The sequence below is a fragment of the Asterias amurensis genome, chromosome 8 (genome assembly GCF_032118995.1).
Source record: "Asterias amurensis chromosome 8, ASM3211899v1".
Taxonomy (NCBI): domain Eukaryota; kingdom Metazoa; phylum Echinodermata; class Asteroidea; order Forcipulatida; family Asteriidae; genus Asterias; species Asterias amurensis.
Genome location: NC_092655.1, coordinates 884,382 through 909,062, shown reverse-complemented (window position 1 = coordinate 909,062; position 24,681 = coordinate 884,382). Strand labels below are relative to the sequence as shown.

At 37.5% G+C, this 24,681-nt stretch overlaps 1 protein-coding gene across 2 annotated transcripts; it reads right to left on the bottom strand.

The window, feature by feature from the left end:
• Positions 1-4,681: 4,681 nt before the first annotated feature.
• LOC139940598 (glutaredoxin-3-like) lies at positions 4,682-10,082 on the bottom strand. Of its 2 annotated transcripts, none has more exons than XM_071936932.1 (8): positions 9,992-10,082; positions 8,975-9,083; positions 8,521-8,595; positions 7,759-7,923; positions 7,017-7,191; positions 6,372-6,499; positions 5,849-6,026; positions 4,682-5,533 (listed from the first exon to the last, which is right to left on the bottom strand). In XM_071936932.1, exons 1-8 carry the CDS (start codon positions 10,057-10,059, stop codon positions 5,400-5,402), a joined length of 1,032 nt encoding a protein of 343 aa, XP_071793033.1. In that variant the 5' UTR covers positions 10,060-10,082; the 3' UTR covers positions 4,682-5,399. The 2 variants fall into 2 exon arrangements, with proteins under 2 accessions (XP_071793033.1, XP_071793034.1); XM_071936933.1 differs by having other exon boundaries at positions 5,849-6,023.
• Positions 10,083-24,681: the final 14,599 nt, after the last annotated feature.

The window sequence follows — 24,681 nt, the reverse complement described above, 5'->3', positions numbered from 1 at the left end:
TTCCACAAAGGCATTTCTCTTGTTTCTAAGACACTAGAATGTTTACAATCCATAATACCTCCTGCTTTATCAAAGGCATTGATCACATCAATATAAAAGGACGTGGTTTTCAAAGCTTTTTTCTGATTGGCAAATATATACCATCCCAAGTGATCATTGGCGCTAGCTTTATTAATCCAATAGTCAAAAAAATATTTCCATTTCCCTTGAGATAAGGGGTAGCGAGCTAGCCAGTTTAATTTGAGGCTCATTAATTTGCAGTTAATGTCAACAAGACCCATTCCACCCGAGTCTTTTGGACCAATGATGGTAGCCCTCTTAATTTTTTCGATTTTACCATCCCAGAAGAAATTCCAGATCATACTATTCATCTTTTTCACGGTTTCCTCGGGACAGGTTAACACGCTGCCAAGGTAATTAATACATGGCCCAATCAAAATATTTACAATAACAGACTTGCCATGATAGGTGAGATTACGTTTAGACCATTTATCTAAAGTACTACGGATTTTTGTAATTCTCGGACCCCAGTTGTCATTTGGTACGACATCATTCCCAAATATGATCCCAAGGATTTTAAGCTTATCACACCATTGGAAGTTACAAGGTTTGTCGACTCTACCCGTCCACTTCCCAAGCCACATGCCTTTGGACTTGTCTACATTGAGTTTAGACCCGCTTCCCTTACAATAGGTACTAAGTATGTTATCAATAGTAACGAACTCCTTGTTGTCACCAACAAAGAAAGTGATGTCATCAGCGTGTTGAATTAATCTAATACTACTTTCACCTCCCGGGGTAACAATGCCTTTTAAATCACAATCAGTTCTAGCCAAACTCGCTAACCCTTCCGCACAGATAGAATAAAGGAGAGGGGATAAAGGACATCCTTGCCTAATCCCTCGAGAAACCTTAACTGGTGAACCAATAAAATTATTTACAATAATGTTACAATTGGGATTGCTGTACAATAATTTAATCCATTTAATTAAATTCGAAGGAATTCCCATTTTTGTCAAAACAGTGAACAAATATTTCCAGCTAATTCTGTCAAACGCCTTCTCTTGATCTATACTTATGAGAGCAGCCTCCGAATTATCTAATTCTACATAGTCAATGGTATCACGCAGAACCATAAGATTATCATGAATATTTCTTCCTACAACTCCACAAGTTTGTTCTTCACCTACAAGAAGGGGCATAATAAGCTTCATTCTATTAGTGATGACCTTGGATAGGATCTTATAATCGACAGTGAGCAAGCTGATAGGACGCCAATTTTTTAAATCAGTTCTTTCACCTCTGTTTTTATAAATAAGTCTAATTAACGCAGAGTTCATTGATCTACATAAAATACCATTCTTGAAACAGCAATTATAGACTTTTAAGACATCAGAAGCGATTGTGTTCCAAAATGTCTGATAAAACTCAACCGTAAGCCCGTCTAAGCCAGGAGACTTATTTTTATTCATTTGAAATAGCGCTAACTTGACTTCATCAGCCGTAATTGCTTTTTCAAGATTACAATGAATATCATGAGGAATTTGTTTTCTACTTATTTTAGAGATAATATCATTTAAATGATCATCAGAGATGTCTTCCTCTTTAAACAAGTCAGAGTAAAAATCATTAGCATGATCAAGCATAGAGTGAGGTTGATCGATAAATTTCCCTTCGGCATTAACCAACCTATCAATTTTACTATTCTGGACTTGCTGTTTTTCAAGATTCAGAAAGAATTTAGAGGCTTTTTCAACTTCCTCTTTAATGGTATTCCGAACTCTAATTTTAGCCTTGGACCATTCTTCAATTTCGTAGGCTTTTATTTGAGCTTCAATGTCTTTAATGGCATCAGCACTGGAGTCTGGATTCTCCAAGAGCCTGTTGTATTTTTTCTTAAGATCATTAATTTTTTGTTTTTGAAGGTGCGCTTTTTCTTTGCCGTAATCTTGGAGAATTTCTTTTATTCTGAATTTACCACTTTCCCACCAATCCAACAGAGACTTGTAGTTGTATTTTTGAGAAGTCCAGAATTGTAAAAAGGTTTCTATGCGATATTTACAGTCATTGTCATTTAAAAGACTATTATTACATATCCACCTTCCTTGGCCATGCACATTACCGGGATCATGTAATTTCATACAAACTATAGAGTGATCAGAATTACCATGTGGATTAACACGCACGTCTAAAACATTACTCAGAAGATTGGACGATAAAAACAAATAGTCAATTCTAGTCGCCTGCTTACTAGCTTTGTGGTAATGTGTGTATCCTGCTTTATCAGGATGAATAGTGCGCCAGACGTCACATAAATCTTTCTCGTTAATGACATTTTTAAGAATAGTTTTACTGCCATCTTTGATTTTTACATTATCAATATTACAATTGAAATCTCCACCAATAATAGAAGAATCGCTAATTATCCAATCAGACATGTCATCAAAAAAATAAGCCCTATCGTACGAATTGTTTGGAGCATAAACAGAGGCAACTGGAATGTCAAGATTGTTCCATTTAGTTTGACCCTTTATCCATCTCCCTTCCTTATCCCTAGAAATATTATCAATGCAGAGACCAGATTTTTCTGAAGTGAGAATAGCAACCCCCCTGGATTGGCGATTGCCATGACTAAAATGCATATTTCCTTGCCACTCTTTACTCCAAACGAGTTCGTCATTTTCTTCACTGTGAGTTTCTTGAAGAAAAATTAGGCTAAACTTGTTACGACTTAAAAATTCAAAGATCACATTACGTTTTAGGTTATTCCTCAAGCCATTAACATTTATGGAGGCAATAGACAATATGAACATACCAATGATGATGTTGTACATTAATGTCTTCATCTCACCAGCCATAATGAAGGTAAAAGTTACTTTGGCTTCCCTCTTCCTCTCCCTTTCTGGCTTTGTTGAACTCGTTGTTTGGGTTGGCTTTCGTTGTTCTTACTAGGCTTGTTGGTAGTTGGGTAGCTTGATGGACCCGGTTGATCAGTGTCACTGGTTTTACTTGTTGTTTGTTGAGAGTTATTCGTTGTTGATTTCCTTTCCCATGATGTTCGCTTTTTCCTTCGTCGACGGACTCCCCCGCGTGTGTAGAGAGTGAATTCTCCGCCTAGATCTTCTGGGTCTTCACTGTGATAATCTGGATCAACGAGTCTTCCACTATCCTCGTCGATCGATCCTTCCGAATATGTATCGTCGGATCTTTCATCCGTATGTTCCTGGTCGTGCATGTTCTCTGGTGTCTCATCAACTGGGTTTTCGGCTGCCAAAGTTTCCATATCTGTTGGTGTTGACTCATCACGAGCTACTTTAGATGATGCTGTTGAAGCTTCAGTGGATTTCCTTTTCCGCGACAACTTTCTAACTGCTTGGCTGTTCATGGCTTCGTCCCAAAATCCTTGTGGTTTTGTGGGAGTTTTCTTGCTGGTTGTTCCTGCAACTACTTCTTTGAATGATAGCTTAGGTTTAGAGGCGGCTTCTTTTGGTAGGTGCTGTTCTGTGTTCTTTGTTTGATCCATACCTTTCTTTTCTTCTCCTTTCTTTGCTTTGGAGCTGTGTGTTTCATCTTCAGCTGGCTGTTCTGTGTTTTGGGGCTCATTATCTTCTTTCTCTCCAGTAGTGTCCTCTTCATTTTCTTTACGTTCATTTGCCGGATTGTCGTCACGGATTTCATCTTGTTCGCTGTTGTCGTATTTGTCGTGCCAAGCCGCCCTATGGTCGTAGCTTCCACATACAAAGCATCGGTTTCTTGCCGGACAGTCTCTCGCTAGATGGCCTGTTTCTTCACAGATTTTGCAGGTTTTCTGTTGCCCCCTGTATCGAACTGGCAAAGTAAAGCCGCTGAATTTGAGAAAGCTCGGTATTGGTTTCTTGAGGCTCTTGACGAGACAGCTTCTCACACCGGTTTCAATGTTGTCGTCAAAACCGTGATATTGACGTCGGATGTTAGCGACAGTTCCATACCGAGACAGGAGCGATGTAATGGCATTGTCCGGAATTTCGTATGGTGCCTTGATGTACGCGATCACAGAGTTGCGAATGTTAGCTCTTTCACACTGGACGAGGGCATTATGTAATAGCAGGCCTTGCGATGCTATAGTCTCACAATCCTGCTCATTGTCAAAGGTGACGTTGTACCAGTTACGTTCCAGTTCAGCAATGCATACTATTGTTGATGTTGAATCCAACTCGTGATTGACAGCTTTGTAGACGTCTCGGGGTGTGACACCTTTCGAAAGATGGTGGGTGTTGAACCTCACGGTGTTTGGTCTGTTAAGACCCATGGCAGAAAACATGGCGGCCAAGCGGCACCGCCGTTGATTTGAGAGAGCTTTTAGGGCCAAAAGGCCCTAAAAGGTTGGTTTCAATCTCTCTTACCTCAATGAAAGTGTTCTATGTACAACTTGAGAGACACTTGCTAGTAGAAAAGGCTTCCACAAAAACGCAGAAGGTGAAATTTCTGTCAATTTCCTGGAGCTCGATGTAGCTATGTCACACGTCCTCAATAAAATTTATTTATTTATTTATTTATTTATTTATTTATTTATTTATTTATTTATTTATTTATTTATTTATTTATTTATTTATTTATTTATTTATTTATTTATTTATTTATTTATTTATTTATTTATTTATTTATTTATTTATTTATTTATTTATTTATTTATTTATTTATTTTATTGTTTACTACTTCCTTGTAACCATCACAGCAAGTAGAACTCTTCAAACGTTTTTTGGAAGATGAACTGTCTTACATGTAATTCCTGTCTAAGAAAGAGTATAATGGGCTCAAGAGTATAATGGGCACAAAGCCACTTGAAATTTCTCTTAATACGAAGTAATGAATCAAGAAATAAATGAAGCAGTGTGATGTTTATAAAGTCCCCTTTAATAAGTTTTCACTTTAGAGCTAATATATGATGAAATGACTGAAAGCCAGAAACAAATCAAAAATTTAATGAGAATCACTTCAACTACAATGCTTTGCTGTCAGAGCCTTTCTCTCAGAAGTCATACCCAACTACAACAAAATGCATATTGATGATGTTGTTATTGACAAAGATGTTTCTTATCATGTCATGTGGCCACAGGTGGATTGTTTTCCTTTTGTAAATGTACAATTGTAACTTCCAGTAAACCACACACTTAACTTTGATGTCCATGTTGCCCTTTCCCATCTGTTCTTTACCCATGGGAGGTTTAGACAATTCAAAGTCACTTAATCAGAACTAAAAACTTGCAATCGTAAGTTCATAGGAATGGAAATGTTCTTTAGAGTAGCGAGTACAGTTGTTGTCTTAACAGTAGTGAGTACAGGTAATGGATGTATAGAATTCATCGATCCAACTCGATGGATTGTCATAAGGAAACTGTTTGATGGTCGTTCTTAATTGCTCAGCTCTTGGTTGGAAATCCTTCATCTAGATCGCCATTCTCTAACATTTCTTTAATGATGTCCAGTCCTCCAACTAAATCACCATTCAGATATAACTGTGGATACGTCGGCCAGTTAGAAAACGTCTTCAATCCTGACCAAAGAAAACAAAAATATTACTTTAATTTGCCGGGTCTGTATGCTTTGTTTTTGAAAGGACAAGGGCACCCAGGTATTTCGTCCTTGGAAAAGGGAACCCTATGAGGAATTGTAAATTTCTACTGGAGCATTTCAAGGGTACCAAGGCAATGACCAGGGGTCATGGAGGCAATTGCCTTTGTTGCCTTCGTGAATTATCAGGACTGAGATGCATGTTGTTTTGTAATTTAAATATTGTCATAAATAGCAAAGCTAAATAATTCTGGAAGGGTAAAATCCCCACAAAATCAATTCTAGGGCGGAAACATACCTTGTCTAACTTCATTGTCGCCCAAGATGTCGAATGTCTTGTAGTCAATGTTCTTGTCGTTCAAGATTCCAACTGTAGTACGACTGAAGCCACATCTTGGTTCATCAGGGTTACCCTTCATAAATAGCATGCAGGGGGCAGAGTTGACCAGCGTCTTCAGTCTGGCATTCAAATCCTGCTGAAAAATAAAACAAACGACGTTCAAATGAAACTTCAAAGTATAGGTCCAAAATTGAGGGTAAAGGGTGGGATTGGTGTCCCCGTGCTATAAAACATGCTGGTAATAAAAAGAACATCCTGATTATTATGCCAGTTAAACAAATCAAATAAGATCACAACAGATATTGGAAATTATTAGTACATATAATGATAATGTGGTTTTAAAATTTGCGCGCTTTCACCAAGGTGTGTGAGACAAATAAAAAACATGAAGTAGAAAGATTTGGCGAAACAAATATTTACCAATAATATAAGTTGAAAAAGATCTTTTGGTACAGCTTAATCTATTTTCATATTGATTTACCTTTATAGGGAAATCCCCATCCAGATCGCCATTCTCATTCATTTCTTTGATGATATCAAGTCCACCAACCAACTCCCCGTTCAAGTAGAGTTGTGGATATGTTGGCCAATTAGAGTATGTCTTTAGCCCTTAAAACAAAAACACAAAAATGAGCTAATTAAATTGTTAATGTAGGATTCAAACTGCCTCGAGCTACCAGGCAATCTCTGTGTCTAGTTTGAATGACATCTGCCCTAGATTGGAAAAGGTCTAGAGTCCAAACCCACTCGTGTAATACTGAGTACATGGTGCTTACACACATCATGTTAAAGGGTAAAACTAAGTAATATTCTTTATCCCCGATTAACATTTTATTTTAACAAATGGACTGTTAGTGACATTAAAATAAAACAATAACAAAAACTTACAAAATCATGCGATTTAATTGAAATGATGAAGAGGAAAGGAGTAGGGTGAGGGGATCTGATGGAATATCTTGTCTTATATTTTCTTTTTATTTGTATATGTTTGTCAGTATACAAATGTATATGACAGCTTTTGACAAGCTCTGAGAGGAGTTATGATAATAAATTAAGTTGGAATTATCAAAAGCATTGCCGAAAAATAAGTATAACGTACAACGCATCTCAATATACTATTTCATACCTTGTCTAACGTCATTGTCGCCCAAGATGTCAAATGTCTTGTAGTCAATGTTCTTGTCATTCAAGATTCCAACTGTAGTACGACTGAAGCCACACTTTGGTTCATCAGGGTTACCCTTCATAAATAGCATGCAGGGGGCAGAGTTTACCAACTTCTTTAGTCTGGCATTCAAATCCTGGTGTAAAGAAGGAAACAAATACAAGAATATTATAATCAAACAAAAGCAAAACAAAAGTATACTTGTTTTCTTGGTTAAGGGCAGCGTTGCGAGAGAATTGTTTTAGGGACACTATAGAATGATCAGGGAAAGAAGGCCTTAAGAAGTGACTGATATTGCAAAAACACAATCATGCTGTGAATTGTATTCTTGAGTAGTAAGTAAGGTTTGCAGTGACACTGTGAACAAATCTCCTTGGTGATTAGGCCCTAGTGGTGGCTCTGAGGCCAGCTAGTTTGATGTGCTTGAGGTTTTGGTCAGTATGCTCCAACTGTCTTCTGGAGAATGATGGACTTTGCCGAGGTGTGAGATTGCCATGTATCTTTAATTTCATGTTTAGTCAATACAAATGATTCTTGTTAAAGTACCTCAACAGTAATAAATTATGAAGGCTTGAGCATAGATACATATAATAGCATACAAATAATTGTGGTCATAATGTTTATCTACATTATGTAAATCTTGTTTGGTCTTAAAACTCATTAATACAATTACGCATCTAACTCTTCTTATCTCTTTAAATACCTCTTTTGATGGGGCTTCTTTTGATGTGTTTTGAGATTCCGTTGTCTTCTTTTGAGAAGCAGGAGGAGGAGGAGCTGGACTTGATGAGGCTTTAGAATAGAACTCAACCTTTTTACTAAACTCGGGTCCATTGGCACCATGTAATGTATCAACACGCTGTTTGTTCTGTGTATAAAACGTATAGTTTGAAAATCTGTCATTGTTTGAATTGTTGCAAGACACAACATGACAATTAACCTGTACTTGCAGAAACACTCCTTCTTCAATCTGTTGTTAAAGACTCGTTGGTAAATTTTGCTTCATTTTGTTTGAACCCTATCCAAGTAATATATTTTTTCAGAGCTCGGGAAAGTACGGAGTATACAGTGCTGATACACATAGGTGTATGGGTAAATACACAAATTAATATTCTGTAACCCCACTGCAAATTTTCATTTATTAAATCGTTGCGATACCAGCTGCTAAAAATATAGGATTTAAACTGGCTCTACCTACCAGGCAATCTCGGTGGTTTAGTTGGTAAGACACTGCCCTAGAATTGCAAAGGTTGGGGTTCAAATCCCACCCAAGTAATACGCTTGCCTGTGATTTCTGTCACAGAGCTCGGGAGAGTACTGAGTTTACAGTGCTAACAGATTTTGTTGATCTTTTGCTCAGCAAGTACATTGTAACCATGTAGTTGAAGATCTTAATCATTGCACTGTATTCAGTTCAGTTATTGTGAATGTTCATAAATAAGGGGTCACTAAGAATTTATGTTACCTTCAGAAAAACAAATGTCGGAACTGATGAGATGTCATATTTCAAAGATATATCAGGAACTACTTCAGCCTCAACCTAAAAACAAATGTATGATTGAAAATGTAAGATACGTCAAATAATCACATCCATAGTGTTGTGTTTTCTTCAAATAAATAAGCCACACTGTGTAATATCTTAATGTTCAAAATGTTGACTTTGAGTGTGAGTCTAGTAAAACCTTTAACTCTGTTTTGAGCATCGAAGTATACATAGAACAAATGAGATAAATCTTCTCTCATTGATTGCTCAAATGGAAACAGTTCACATGAAATAAACATTTTAGACAGTTCTTTCTCTATACTCAGGTCTTGTAAAATAAATTCTAGTTTAGTAAAATCTTTGAGTCCAAGCGCTGCGATCTTGTGGAGTTTGTTGCCCTGTATGAGGAATCTTTAAGTGATAACTCCCATCTTACCTTTGCAAATTGGATGTTTGGATACTGCTTAGCCACCTCAGCCATGCTTTCATTCATTGATACACATTGTGGAGCCCAATCTGCCCAGAAGTGCACAACTAGAAGATTACTGAGAACAATAAAACAATACAGTCAACACAGTCAATTAATTGTCAATCCAATGGTTACATGTAAAGCATCATTGAAATGTTATCCCTTTTCCTACAGTCACAATGCCAACCTGGGTGATAAAAACTATGATTGCTCTTTGCTCTCCCACTAAAAATAAGCGGATGAGTTTTCAGCGACCGCTCCACCCACACAAAGCAAACCAAGCTAGCTCGTCCTCACTTGGGTTCTTTTTCAAACATCAAATAGAAGCGATCATCGGTAGGACAAGTCAATTGGCAAAAAATGAGTTAGACAATTATTAGATAATTTTTGTTTTATGTGAACCAAGAAAATTTGTATATATAAAACCATTTTGTCTTATTGTTATAGTTCACTTTAATGAAATAATCCATGAAACCAAACATCAATGGTTGGATTCTTGGAATAGAATACAAAAATATCAATTCCTCAAACTGCCAATGCAATGCCATTGCTGATGGCAATGCCCCAAAAAAGCGGAACAACTCGGAACTTGTGGAAGGTTTTTATACTACAGCTCCATGGTTTGTTTGATGGTGGAATGTTCTTCCAGAAGTTCCATTTATCATACGATGAGAATTAGATCAGACGATACTCTTGAAAAAAGCCCAGCCTTTGCAAGGAAGAAGAAGAAGATTAAGAAAGAAAAACATTTTTAAAAGAAATTTGGGGTTCCGAAATTTGGTTGGTTACCCGACTCCTTATCCTCCATAACTACACGGTAACTCAATGGCTTATTGCATTGTAACTGGTCAGAATCCAGACTAGACAACTTTTAGTTTTTGTGAAAATTCAATCATGAATATTTAATTAATTAAAGCGTCCACACTATTGAGGATGGTTTTTAAATATTCTTGTAGTTTGGGAAAAACAAACATGTGTATTTACCTCCCTGCTGTCTCCCTAAGCTTGTCAAATTCAGCGACAGAAGTCACGTTGGTTAGATTCGACGACATCTTTCTTTTTCATTGACTTTAATATTATTGTGTTCTGAATGTCAATGGAGGGCGCTATACCAATTTTCTGACTGCGATATTACAACATTATTGAAGACCGCGGCAGATGCGTCCTCTCTAATAATACTACCTCCAAGCTATAATTAACCCGTGGACTTTGTGAACGAAGGTATATCAAAAGGTACAGAATAAGCCATCAACAAATGCCTGCTTGCCCCAAAGTATCATTTGTAAGCCCCTGCACCAAAGTATCATATGGAAGCCCCCCTGCCCAAAGTTTGTAGACCATAGCCCAAAGTATCATTACTTGTAGACCACTGTCCTTACTTTGCAAGCGGCCTCAAAGTATCGTTTGCATGCCCCTGGCCCAGAGCATCATTGGTGTGGGCTACTGCCCCAAAGTTTCATTTGCAATCCCCTACCAAAGTATCATTAGATGCAGACCACTGCCTCAATAATTAATTGTAGACCACTGCCCTAAACTATCATTTTGCGTACCCAGCTCCCTCGTGATTATAATTGAAAGTAAACAAGAAAGATAACGTTTATTGGAGTAAGGTTTCACTAAATTAGGCCTAGATTATGTCCAAAGGGGTTTAGAAAATTCACCAATGGTGGGCATTTTAATTTCATTAGTTCAGTAGGACCCTCGAAATGACCTTTTTGTCCAGGTAGGGCCAACAGGTTCAGACTAAAATAATTGTGAAAAGTGTCATCACAGAAAGAAATATCTCAATTGTTTTTTTAAAAACACAAAATGAAGGCCACATAATCACATGGGAATGGGCTTCGATTTCCACAGCCTCCATTGGAACTTTTGTTTTACCAACGAACATTTTGAACGTTAGAAAATAAAATATTTGTTCCGATAACAAGTCTCTTTTCGGGTCTCAAATGATTTCAATTCTGTTCCACCTGTGATTTGCTAAATCCACAAACAGACACAAATAAAGTGCCGCTCGTATGTTTTCTTTCCATAACGTTGCACGGATAGTTTAAAACAAACATTGAGTCATAATGCCTAAGAAGATCTCAAAACAGTAATTTGATGATGAAACTGTCGGCCATTCTTACAAAACTTGACCCAGAAATTACTGAAGTACCCCCGCACATTTCACGATATTATTATTTTCATATAAACCTTTCTATCGCACTAGAACTGTGACTCGCTCCTGTTCCCTCATTGAATTTAACAACTCACGACGAGGAATCTCACTTTATTTAGGTGGCCAAATTGAATATGTGTTTTTCATTTGATAATCAGAAATCAGCAAGGCAATAATTTTTGCCTGAGCTTTTTTCCGTTCGGCGCGAAGCCTCTCAACGTGATAATCACAACAAGATTTGTCAAAATATAATCCCGCGTAATTCTCCAAGGGAGCTCACAAAGTGCTTTACCTCGTCTGGGTCCCCGAGCACCTATGGTTGGTTTATGTTGTTTACCGAACACCAGGCGGTTACCAAGATCACTACACTGCCGTGATTAAAGGCTAAAATGGCCGCCGGCAATATCAATATTGTCTCATTGTGCAAATTAGCACAAGGCCTGACCACTTCCAAATTGGACGGTTATTGCACCGTTGTTTGAAGAAAGACAATTTGTAGTCAATTTCGGTGAAAGATTCTCTAAGAATGGGCCGAGTTTGCCATCGCTTAATCAAGTTCGTTAGAGGGACAAAGTTATTTAAATCGCAATGACGTCACCGAGGACGATTCGTTTAAGTGGTTGGGGTTATCTGCCTGTAGAAAAGCTCCTTCGAGTCCCAAGGCTTCCGAGTTATACGATTGAGTTTTCTTTTGCTTCAGTAAACATGAAGGTAATAAACAAATCCGTACAGTGTGAAAACGAACATTAAAGTTTCTATGTTGGGCTACGTCGTACGCAATTCAACGTGTTCCCATCCCGAAAATGGTTTACAAATTCTATAAATTTACTATTAGAATATGCCTCACCAGTCTTGCATACATGCAGCTATTACTCGAATAAAACCAAATAAAGGGAATTTGCAAACCAACAAAAAAACGCTGTTTAAATTACACTTGGAAGGATATATTATTGTTAGCTTTTGATTTGATCAACGATTTGATCAAACTATATCTTTGGCTGAACGATGGACAGCTATTTCCGCTTTTTAAATCTAATACTGAAATCCAAGGTATTAGCACGTCTGGTTTAAATTTGATAAAATTAATGCTTCACAGCCATTATAAAATAATATGCAGGAATTCAACCCTCATGTAACAATTCTGTTATAATGAATGTATGGTTTTTATCCAGCTTGTTTTACCCATAAATATTCGACTGCTAACCCAAAGCCTTTTAACTTTATCAATTTTAACTCTTTGGTTAGTAAGTCCTTCAGTATTCAGTTTTAGTGATTTTTTTATATTTATGGTTATGTATAAAAACAAAATATGACCCTTTGCTACAGCTGTTGGGCATTTTATCATTGAAGAATCAAATCAATAATACTAATCAATACATAATTTTTCCAACTACTACCTATAAATAACAGTACTAATAAATAAAGTAATAATGTATGCGCATTCCTCAACCTCGCTTAAAAAAATAATTAGTTATATAAACAGAACCTTGACACAATATCTCTTTAAACCCCAAAGCCCCCCCCCCCCAACAGTAGCACAGTTGTCAATACAACCACCGCAAAGTGTACGGTGAAAATACACCTGATGTAAAATAATGCTCGATAACAAGTATTTCAACGCATTGACGGCGCTCCCCCCAGTTCTCAACACTTTCGAAATGTTGAACCACAAGTAGTAGAATTCCATTGGCGTGAAGGATGGGATATGCTCTAAGCATTTCATGTCATCAGGGTGGTCGATTCGGTCTGGCTAAAGGGTCGTTCGAGGCGTCTAAAGGAATATCCAGAATGCCAAGAAAGGAAAGAGTACTTTAAACATTTCAGCCCAAATTATTGACTTTTGGACCGACTGCGTCAGATATTGCAAGTCCACGCATGTCATTCCTTCTTTAACTTGTGAACAATAATCGAGCAAAGCACGTCGGTTCAGACATGGTCAATTTTGAAATAGGGTCGATACATTTGCCCATACTTGAGGTTTAAAGGCAATACTTTTGGTATTGTAAAAGATCAGTATCCTTACTTGGTATATCAAAGCATTTATATAAAATGACAAACCTATGAACAATTTGGCTCAATTGGTCATCGAAGTTGCAAAGAAAGAAACAATTGGTGCCGATATTGTGGGCTTTCAGATTCCTGAGAAAGGCTACACGTCTGAAGTTTCGTTCAGGTTCAAACATTTTGGTGAAAATTACCTCTTGTTTTTCTTCAAAGGCGGTCGGTTCTGATAATGTTTTTTTCTCTCCATTGTTCTTTTCCAAGTAAGTTTTTGTGGTCATTATTTTGACCATAATTTGTTTTACTCAGGACTCGGGAAAGTACTGAGTATATAGTGCTAACACACATCGGTGTATGGGTGAAAACCAAAATTAATATTCCTTATCCCCGATGCAAATTTAACATCTCTTACATAAACAATTTGTTTGACCTAAAAAATATAGAAAAAACAGACAACAGTTCTACTAAGCTGACTGTATATTTTAAAGAAATCTCAATCAAGTTCAAATCTGAAACCATGACTTTATTTGTGTATGAACTGCGGTAGTATTATGTAACATTAACAAAATGCATTTACGGAAGAAAACTATACCGTCTTTTTGGTTCCGTTATGAGTTTAGGTATTAGTCCTTAATTTGTAGACGATGGAAGTTATGGAGTCCTGCATCTGATACGCCAACGTTATCCAAACATGGCACCCATTTCCTTGATGCTCGCCCATTTTGTTGACGCACTCGCAAAGCAAGCCCCATAATATTTCTGTTCACCCCTGAAGTCAAATACTGTGAGGTGGATTCTGGTAGGATTATTCCTCGAGACAGCTGATATTCAAGTTATAATCAAAATCGATGCTTAACCTCTTTCTAGGAAAGTTAGCCTACTTTCCCCTTCAGTGGATAAAGGAAGCCAGATACGCTATCCAATAGGAGACACTGAATTATTACTAGTGAATTAAATTAGGAAGAAATTTAATTTCGATGGAATTCAATTTTAAAGTCGATCTCTTCCTTTGCGGCAACAGAACAATTATTTCGAAAAATAAGCCAGCATGTCGCCAAATTATTTTGATAATTTTATTCTTTTTATAATCAGAACAAGCTATGAAGAAAAATCAATGTAAATTTTTGTATAAACCACGTAAACACCGTAGCAAGCGAACAATATCGCAAGAGGTATGGCCATTGAAATGTTTCCTGGGGTAACATTTTAGGGGTGGGGGTGCACCATTTTGTCTGCTGGGGGGGGGGGGTTCCGTTTGCATATTTCTTTATATGAAGAAAAAAATAAATGTAAACATTTTTATAAACCTCGTAGACACCGAGCACTCAAACAATTATTGCAAGAGGTCTGGCCATTGAGATGTTTACTGGGGTAACATTAGGGGGGGGGGGGGTGCACCATTTTGTCTGGGGGAGGGGGGGGGGTCCGTTTGCATAATTCTTTATATGAAAAATAAATGTAATTTTTTTTATAAACCTCGTAGACACCGAGCACTCAAACAATTATTGCAAGAGGTCTGGCCATTGAGATGTTTACTGGGGTAACATTAGGGGGGGGGGGGTGCACCATTTTGTCTGGGGGAGGGGGGGGTCCGTTTGCATATTTCTTTATATGAAAAATAAATGTAAACATTTTTATAAACCTCGTAAACACCGAGCACTCGAACAATTATTGCAAGAGGTCTGGCCATTGAAATGTTTACTGTGGTAATATTTTAGGGTGTGAGGGGGCACCATTTTGCCTTGGGGGGGGGGGGGGGGGGGTCCGTTTGCATATTTCTTTAGAGGCGAGCCTATGACTGTAACCAGCCCCCCTAAGTATGCTGTCAGAGTTTTTTTCCTGCACCCTAACCACTGCTCCGTATGGATAATAACACCCCCTCTTAGGGCACGTGGCATGTTCAAGCTTATTATATTATGACAAATTAGCTGATGCTTCTGTACTATAAATTCAAATGTTAGCATATTTTGAGTGACAATGCTCGTCGTTTGGTTGAATACGAGCAAATAGTGAACCATCTAATGTCATTTCCTTATATATAAATTTTGGCTCTGGTTGGCAATCATTTAGTTTACTTCGTTGTAATTTAGGAGCTGATAAGTTGATGTCCAACGTGTTAAAAAGTTGTCTTACACGTAAGCTATATTTGACGCATGGTGATTCGAAATGGAATCATTCAACAGGGTAGAAAATGCGTTAGGAACTGTGGTCTCCAAATGAATTCCTGCTACAGACGATAACTTATTGGATTACCTTTTTACGCGGTAAAACGTGGAATGGTCTCTACTCCTGTTGTGACACTGAGCCACTTGAAGAGTGACATGTTTATGCGATTTTCCAGCGCATCTATCAATGGAGAATCGTTCGAGGCTACAGTGGCAGCAAATGTTGGTTTGTCATTTGAGCTTTCTCACCTTCTTGACGTGACGTCAGTGATGACGTCAGGAATTCACGATAGCGATCTGTAGAATTGTCTCTTATCGCATGAATACACGATTTGATTCAACATTTCTACGCTCCATTGATTAATTTACAATATAAAATACTTGATCAATTCCAGTCAAGTTGCTCGACGTTTTGAAAGTGCTAAAAAAATGCACAGGGTTCACTTGAGGTCAAATGATGAGGAAAGTTCCTTCTTAAAGAGTCGTGACACTTGTGTCCTTAAGCAAGACACTTCACCATTGCTTCGTCCTTCGGGTGGGACGTTAAGCTGTTGGTCCCATGTGTCATGTTACGCATGTAGAAGAACTCAGTGCACTTATCGAAAAGAGAAGGGGTTCACCCCGGTGTTCCTGGTCCGATCGGCAGCAAATTGCGCCACAGCACCTTGTAAAACATTACATGGTGTTATAAGAATAAGGTCTCATAATTCAAACGTAGTCCCACATCTTGCAGGAAATAATGTATGTTACAGCGCCAGAAGCGTCACTGAGTGACGGACATGTGCGCTTTAAAGGATGCCAAATTATTATTATTATATTATTATTATATTCTCGGTCAATTTCGGCAAATGCGCAGCCAATTTAAGCACCAAGCTATTCTATTTCGCGCGAAATCAAATGCAATTTCGGCAAATGCGCAGCCAATTTAAGCACCAAGCTATTCTATTTCGCGCGAAATCAAATGCTAGTGAAAAGAGTCATTCGATTTCGTTTTATGATTAAATGTAATGTTGCGTCATTAGATTTAACAAAATAATTATTCAATTTAACCATTCATCAAAGCAGCATTCAATATCGCAGACGCTTCTTCTCGTTATTCATCAGTAAGACGTTATTGTTCAGCGTAATAGCTAATGGTAATTACCGGTACCTCATTTGGGACAATTAACGTCACTTTAACTCATCGAGTTTTCATTCCATTATTGGAATGAGAATTTCGAGTCTTGACACCATGATATCCTATCTGAAACCCGGTTCATGTTACCAAGACAACCCAATAGCAGGATTAATGTTGCAAACGTAGATATAGATCTTTGTGGATGAGAAGGTTGCCAGCTGATATGTTGACTGAGTGCAAAACGACATTATGTCCACAAATACAGCTTCATCTTCCGAGTTGTACTGTCTTCAACAAAACATAAATCATAAATTGGTCCCTTCATCATAAGGAATATTAAGTTTGGAGCGATTAATTGTTCAGTAGTTGATAATCTTGATGATTAGTCAACCTAAGATCATGACGCTGATCATTGGTCAAACTTTACTCTCTTTATTCCGTCGTAAATGCTGAAGACGAGGTCGAGGCACGAACCATTTATTGTGTGTTTTCTTTAGCTGTTTTCTAAGGGATTCATATTTTTGGTGTGTCCATCATCGACCTTGTTTAGCTAGAGGCTTCTTAAAATTGAAAATACATTAAGCTTTATAATAGTGTGCGTTGGAGGATGCAGTCCTATGAACTGCTTGTTGCCGTCGTTGCTCACTACACTGTGCCCTAAACTCATTAGTATGAAATTGAATTCACCCCTCGGCAGTAAGACGCCATTATGCGACCAGTTCACTTCTGAGACGCAGTTTTTTTCTTGACTTCATTTTGGAACAGCGTCAATTTAATTACTTTAAATCCCACTGTGAACGTTCACAAATAGCTAAACAAACTGCTGTGTCGAACATATATAGGGGTTAGTCTGTTCCTACCGGTAGCAAGATGCTTTAGGCATTACGTAATGTTGAGTCTAGTTTCTAGACGCCTATTTCTTGATGATGGTTCTATATAAGTAAGACATTGTGTGTAATCATGCAAACATTTCTTGGAAGCATGCGATAAAGCATGGAGTTTGCGTCATCATGACGTCATTGCCCTCAATTGTCAATGGGCGAAGTACAACATCTTCCGAATTGTGATTTGCATGGTACATTGAGCTTAAAGTGGACAGAGGGACATCTAAGGTACCAGAAACGCTTTTCAAATTGTTTTAAGCTATACACCAATAATTGGTTTGACTATTGCATGAAGCACAGACACTTATACAACATTGAATCAGCAGGAGATGTTTAGCAAAAATGACGTGTCTTTGTATGCATTTAAATCAATGGAATGCAAGGCATGCATATTATACTAATGTCTGACAATCCTCACACGGTCTCGCCAAGTGAATTCTGAATGTCTTTGATCACTGATGTATCACTTAATGAAAATGCCTCTTTTATTAATATATAGGCCTAAATTCTCGCATGCATGGAACGTTTTACTAATTATTGCTGTCTACGTCTAATGTCTTTGTATTATGCTGCCGTGATATCTCGGCCGTCAGTCTCGAAGCATTTCTTCAATTATGCCAACGTTAATCAATATTGGAAGATCCAAAATTAGTGTAATGGAAAACTTACTAAAAGAATAGCCACAACGCTTACGATCTGTCACACTTTAAAACCACTCCTGTGCGATATTCACCAATAATGCACCCATAAGTAGTAATATTGCGTGAAAAAAAATCACACTTTTCATGAATAAAGTTTTACAATCGTCTGAACATAATTAGATAAAATACAACAAAGACAGATGAAGCAAATTACCAAAAGGGTAAGTATCTTTATAGAGGCTCCATATTCCCAAGCTGGCAAGTATTATAGGGGACTTAGCAGTGCGAGAATAACTTGATTTGTATTGGATCGCCTTGAAGAAGACACGCGTTGATGTAGTGAGGACGAATTGACAATCTGCTCTTCCTTATTTGCTGGAGAAGGTTTCTTAAGAGGGGAGATCAGTCTTTCCGATATTGCCTGTCCCTTTGGGCTCTCGTATAATTTGACTCCGATCCTCCTGAGGGGGCATGGCTTCTTCTTCTTCTTCTTTTTCTTATTCTACTGGGACTGTTCTTCTTAAAGGGGTGGGAATGATGGACAGCATTAAAGGCCGTTTGTTGGCAGAGCCTTTGGAGGATTGTGATGATTTCTTCCAGGTCTGGGTACAATAGTCAAGTCTATAATATTGAAACGTGGACTCATGCACTGATAATGATAACAACATTCGGTTCTTTGCAAAAAGGATGGGCGTGGCTCATGAGAGGGGTCGTAAATTAAAAAGGATGTAAATTAGAGACGCGGGGGTAGGGTTGGAGTCTTGGAGTGGGGATGATAGGTCTTGGTTATGGGGCTGTCTTTCAATAAAGAGGGTAGGCCTACATTATTTCCCAACTTGTGTTATACCGCCAAACTGAGATCTCAAAGTAAATTCAGCATGTAGCCTGATTTTAGAACAAAACCCCCGATTCAATTAAACCCAGCACATTATCACTTTGTCTATCGGCATTGCCTGCCTGATATAGTCCGTCCTATAATGGCCACATTGTCCTCGTGTTGTTGAAGTCTATGGAGCGCCAAAGGCGATAAAATTACATTAGTGCACTTTCTGAGATTACGATTGTACATGCATGGGTTGTTCCCGTGAGCACTGGATAATTCGCAAACTTTTTATTATGATATTTTGTAAAGTGCATGGTGGACCATAATCGAACTAGCCGCAGAGATAAAATGCGAAGGAACGAGGACCGGAAAATGGACTAAATATGTTTTTTGTGATGGTACGCCGGACGTGTTTTTGCCTCGGGTGTCTGTGTAGTGTAGATTGGCTTGTTGTGTGTTAAAACATAGTCTGTAGTAGGGGCCGAAATAAACGCGTTCGTTTCTCACCATCTGTAAGGGCACGCAAACTGTGTATGTATTTCCAGCTACAATAAATGTAAGCAACATCTGAATGATTAATCAAATAAATAAATAGAAAAACAATTATTCGAATTAATAAAACCTTCATAAGCCAACTCTTTTTTGCGAGTCTCAGATCAAAGAAAAGAAAAAAACCCGAAGATTTTGTCTGTTTCCTAAAACAAAGGCGTGCATCAAGACGAAAACTTCAGTAGTTGTATACCCTTTCCTATAATGAGGGAGATTTTGGGGCTTAATCATCTACAGTATGGATTAAAAAGAACCAATGCTAATAATATAATCAGTTAAGTGACTTCTTCCGCTTGTGTCAAAACCTGACCCATTTTCCCCTTATCTTGAAGATAATGTGGTGCTTGACATCGGCCCAACCATTGGGTTATTCTTAGAGTTGTATCGATCCAAATGTAGGTTACAATCAAATCATGTTTTTGTTGTTTTACACCAAGACATAACGTACAAGCTTTCCCATTCTTGTGTTGTCTGTTTGGTAAATGTTTCACTGTGCATGCGTTACTGTTATTTTCGCTATAATAACACATTCAGAGAGAAACGAGGCGATAGTCTAGGACCAGGGCATAATTTCATAGCTTGATAGCAAATACTGCTTAGAAATGTTCTGCTTAGCACATTCCACATGTGGAATGTTGGGCTGGTATCCTTACTCAAGTGAGCATATTTTTATTCTGCTTAGCTACTTTGTGTAACTAACTCTATATGGACATGGTAACTCTATATGAACATAGGCCATGCATGAGCGTTAAATTGAAGCAATGTTTTTTGCCCAGGGTAGACTGTATTAAAAGCTTGATCAACACCGGCGAGGTTACTGGGCCTTATTGATTTCTGATCATCCAGATTTATCATGCGAGAAGATGACGTTGTTTCTACAGTAAATATTGGTTACTCGGCACACAGTGTGCATGAATAAACTAAGCACCCTTGATAGGAATAGGCGCGCTTGCGAAGTAAACAAGACAACTAATGTGATGGAATCCTGCAGCCAGGACTAGAATGTTGATTTGTTTTTGGTGAATTCATAAATCAAAGTATAACCGCATACACGATTCATTTCCGTAACCTTAACTAAAGTAAGACATGAACCCATTTACATCTTTGAAATGTATGCACGTGACTCCACAAAATGATGCGCGAAGTCAGCGCCCAAGCCCGAATATGAATCATGTCGAAACTTAAAGGTTATCAATATTTTTCGAGAGTTAGCTAGAGAGTGAATGTCCCCTCTCAAAGATACCCCTACAGGGCACAAATTAAAAATGCTGTTTTAATTTGGAAACATTGATATTGACATAGTAAAACAGACAGAAAGTCGAAAGTTGTTCGTATCAAAAAGGTGAAATGTCACTTGATAAATGTCTGCATAATTGTAAAGACAGTTCCACATTGATTTGCATTAGATGACCTATTTGTCCACTCTATGTGCAATTGTAGAGAAAAGCCAAAATAAACACTACGGGAACGAGTGTCTAAAATTTACTTGCATGACTAAAATGCACTGGCCACTACTTGGTAGCGGATATTGGAGAGCTGTTGATAGTAGAAAACATTGTGAGAAACGGCTCCCTCTGAGGTATAGCGTAGTTTTATAGAAAGCGGTAATTTCTCACTCAAATAATAACAAACTTCAGCTGAAGCTTTTTTATTATACATCTGAGACACACAAAGTAATGCAACAAAGGTGTTTTTTCTTTAATTTGATGACCAATAGAGTCACAACTTTCACATGGTTGTTATGTTTACGTTGAGTTATATCAAGTGAGAATACTGGTCTTTGACAATTACCAAACGTGTCCATGCAGTGCCTGCAATGTGCAAAATACAACAGTAAAAGTATCAAATGAATGTTCTAAATTGATGCTGTTTTCCTGAATGTTATCCTAGATTAATCACCGTCACGCACCACCTTTGTACTTTCTCAACAGAGTCGTTTACTTCAACGAGTTGCAATAATGGTTAATTGTTTTCCCCATCGTATGTAAAATGGCCCCACAATGTCCCTCTACATAATCCATACCACTCGATTGCTTCTATGGTTGGTTGCTTTCTCCACACTATACTGCAATGAGTATACGGAATATTTCCAATCAAGTCTATTCAGCTGAACATCTCTGTGGGGGTAAATTATCCTTTTTTAATTGGAACAATCTTTATTGGCTCTTACAGCCTTCATGCCACGGGGAGAAGATACTTAAATGCAACATCCGCCTTTACTTGACATTGTTCATTCATAATGGTATTGAGATTTACTTAAAGTTAGACATAAGCGTCTCGTTTAATTTAAATACTTTATTGATTCATATTTTCTCTTATATCTCACAATATTTCTGCAGTATTTAGGTCGTAAGTCTTTTTTATATGCAGAAGGGAAATACAAGAAGTGATGGGGGTGTTTATTAAAGAGAGTTAGATTTGGGCAATTTTTGCGACATGGTCGTGTCCAAGCAATTGTGGGTGACGGAGTTTAAAACCTAATGTTCATTCGTTCACCTTTAACGGCTTATTTACATCCATCCATCTACATGATTTATGTGACACTCACAAACCTTGCTCCAAAAAGGCTTGGTGTCACAATCATTTTACCAACGCATGTAAAACGTTAATCTCCCTCGCCACTTTAGACCGAGAAGGTAAAATGTATCGTAATGCCACTTTATACTGTGCAAAGCTGACGTTTCATATCAGAAAAGAAACGATCATTGCACCTAACCCCTGTGGTGTGTGAAGACCTGGTACTTCGCTGAGGCGACAGATGCAATTGCCTCAATTGGTCATTGCCTTGGTGCCCTTGAAATATTCCCAAAACAATTTACAATTTCCTCATAGTAGAGGTGCCCTTTACTAAAGGTGAAAATGCTGTTGTAGTGGCATTAAAACCCATTTCTAAAAACGAAACATATAAAATACTAAACGATAGGAGTTTGATACTTTGACAGTAGGAATTAACATAAGCAATTATTATTGCACTTTGGCTTTATACAAGAAAATGTTTTGCTCGAAAACAAATCGCGGTTGAGTTAAGAACTGTTATTCTTGTGAGAATACATTTATTAGGTTGGTATAAACATAAGCAAAGCTTTAAGACCACAAAATAAGTTTACTCGCAATTTTGGAAGAGTCTGCGTTTAAGTTTGGTATATTAAAATTTGGCTAGACCATAAATTCATATTTGGGAAAACTACACACGCTATAACTTCCTTGAATGTCATGTTGTAGCTTCGTACTGATGCAGAGTCCAGCAATTAATTATGAAAGATTACAATTACACTTGCCCTTGAAACCAGAGCCGTGCTTCATTTCCATAGAGTCTAATTATAGATGTTACCGATTAGCAAACCATAGCCTTAACGGAAACCACATATCTCAGTATATAATACAGTTGTTCATACAGTCGTTGCCATTGATTCGAAATATTTCAATTTCAAGTTCAGTTATATTTTATGAGTAGACGTAATTTCTTTTAATCAAATTGTGTTGTGTTGACTTCTTCTTCAAGACTGCCGCGGCGCCATAATATATTATTGCTTCTAATGATTTATTAATTTCATTATTTTGTTTAATTATTTAGCTTTTTATCTTCAAGTTGTTCTGGTTTGGAATCACCCGAAACTAGTTCAACCGAACCTTTGTGTACACTTTGTTGAACATCTTTCATAGTAATATTTTTTGGTTTTTTTGCTGTTCAATATTCCATCATTAGTGACAAATTGTGGTACGGTCAAAATGACGACCTTGCATAAATATACTGCGTCTTCGTGACAATATCCAATGCGGCTATGCCTCCTAAGGGGCAACTATAATTTCTCAAATCCCCAAATGTTCGTCCATCTTAAGATTTGAAACCCTGAATTAACCACAACCTTTAAGACCTTTGTATTTTATAGGACTCATGGTAAAAAAGCTGTGTGACAGAGTTTTCTTTTTAAGTTCACGTCTCAAATGGCCATCGATATCTGTTAAATTTAAATCACGCAGTCTTCTTGTTCCTGACATCTCTTTTTAATCTATATCACACAGTCTTCTTGATACTGACATGTCTTTTCCAGAGAGTTACCTCCAGAAGGTACAGACGAAGAAATATGAATATTCGGCGCTAATTCGTCTGTAAGAGGTGTATACATGGCTTCCCTCTCAGACTGGATTCATTTTTATACAACAATCAAGGAGGAAACACCAAAGAACTATGAATTATCGGTCTGAAACACAAACACTGGCTCTAGAGAGTGCCACAATAGGAATTTCAGCCTCAACCCAGATTTTAAATGCTTGACTTGCGTAGTCTGTTTTGATTAAGTCATTCTTTTCATCATCTTAAAATGTTACTTCGAAGGTGAAAATTAAAATGGAATGAAACACCCCGAACAATTACTTCTTTATTTAATTATGACTAATATTGACGGAAGCTTCGAAATGTGTTTGTCACGTATGCGGCATACATACATATATTAGATAACAGTTAAGAAAATCGAAATATTATCTATGGCTTTCACGTCTTAATATTTCTTAAGTGGTTTTGAACCAAATTCAAACATTCAGCAAAACCTCTGAAAATTAATTTATTATACAATATTAAATTCGAAGTTGTCCTCTCAAAGTTCCCAAACAACAAAAACAAACACAAAACAGAGATAGACTTGTCCATGTTGTCATGTTAGCGTCAATGCACATAAACTCATACCATAACCAATCAACAGATAGTTATAAGGATCAAACATAATTTGTATAACATAATCTACCCATTACTGCAGATCCATTTTTACGATAAAAATTGTAATTATTTAGAAGATAATTACAATATGTTAATTGTGTAATTTAACCAACCTTGAATTTGAATAATGAAGTTTAAGGAACAGCTGGTGTAGAGCGAGGATACAAATTCTTTATTCAGTGAAATACCATTATCGGTATTATTTACAATCAGGCATAATTCCCAATTGGGTTACCTGAGCTTGTATTCAAGGATAAGTGCGTCATTGATAATTGCATGTTGTACTTTGGGTAAGGTCGCCTATAATTTAAATTTCGCTAGAAGGTGAAACAGTGGGTAACCATGATGCCATTATTATTCCCACGTAACATTTTTGGTATGGATGCACGCAACCCAAACTGCATGCCAAGGAAATTCACCTTTCCTTTAATATGATACTTTTTAATTAGTAGAACGTTATATCGAGTTGGTTAAATAGTTTCCATGGATACTTATTTGTATCCAAGATTGCACTTAGTTACATTAAAATGCATTCCCCAATAGGTGTGCAACTCCTTTAAAGTAACCGTGGTCGCATTCCGCATCAATGGGGCTACGATAAGGTCATGGATGCTACAAACAG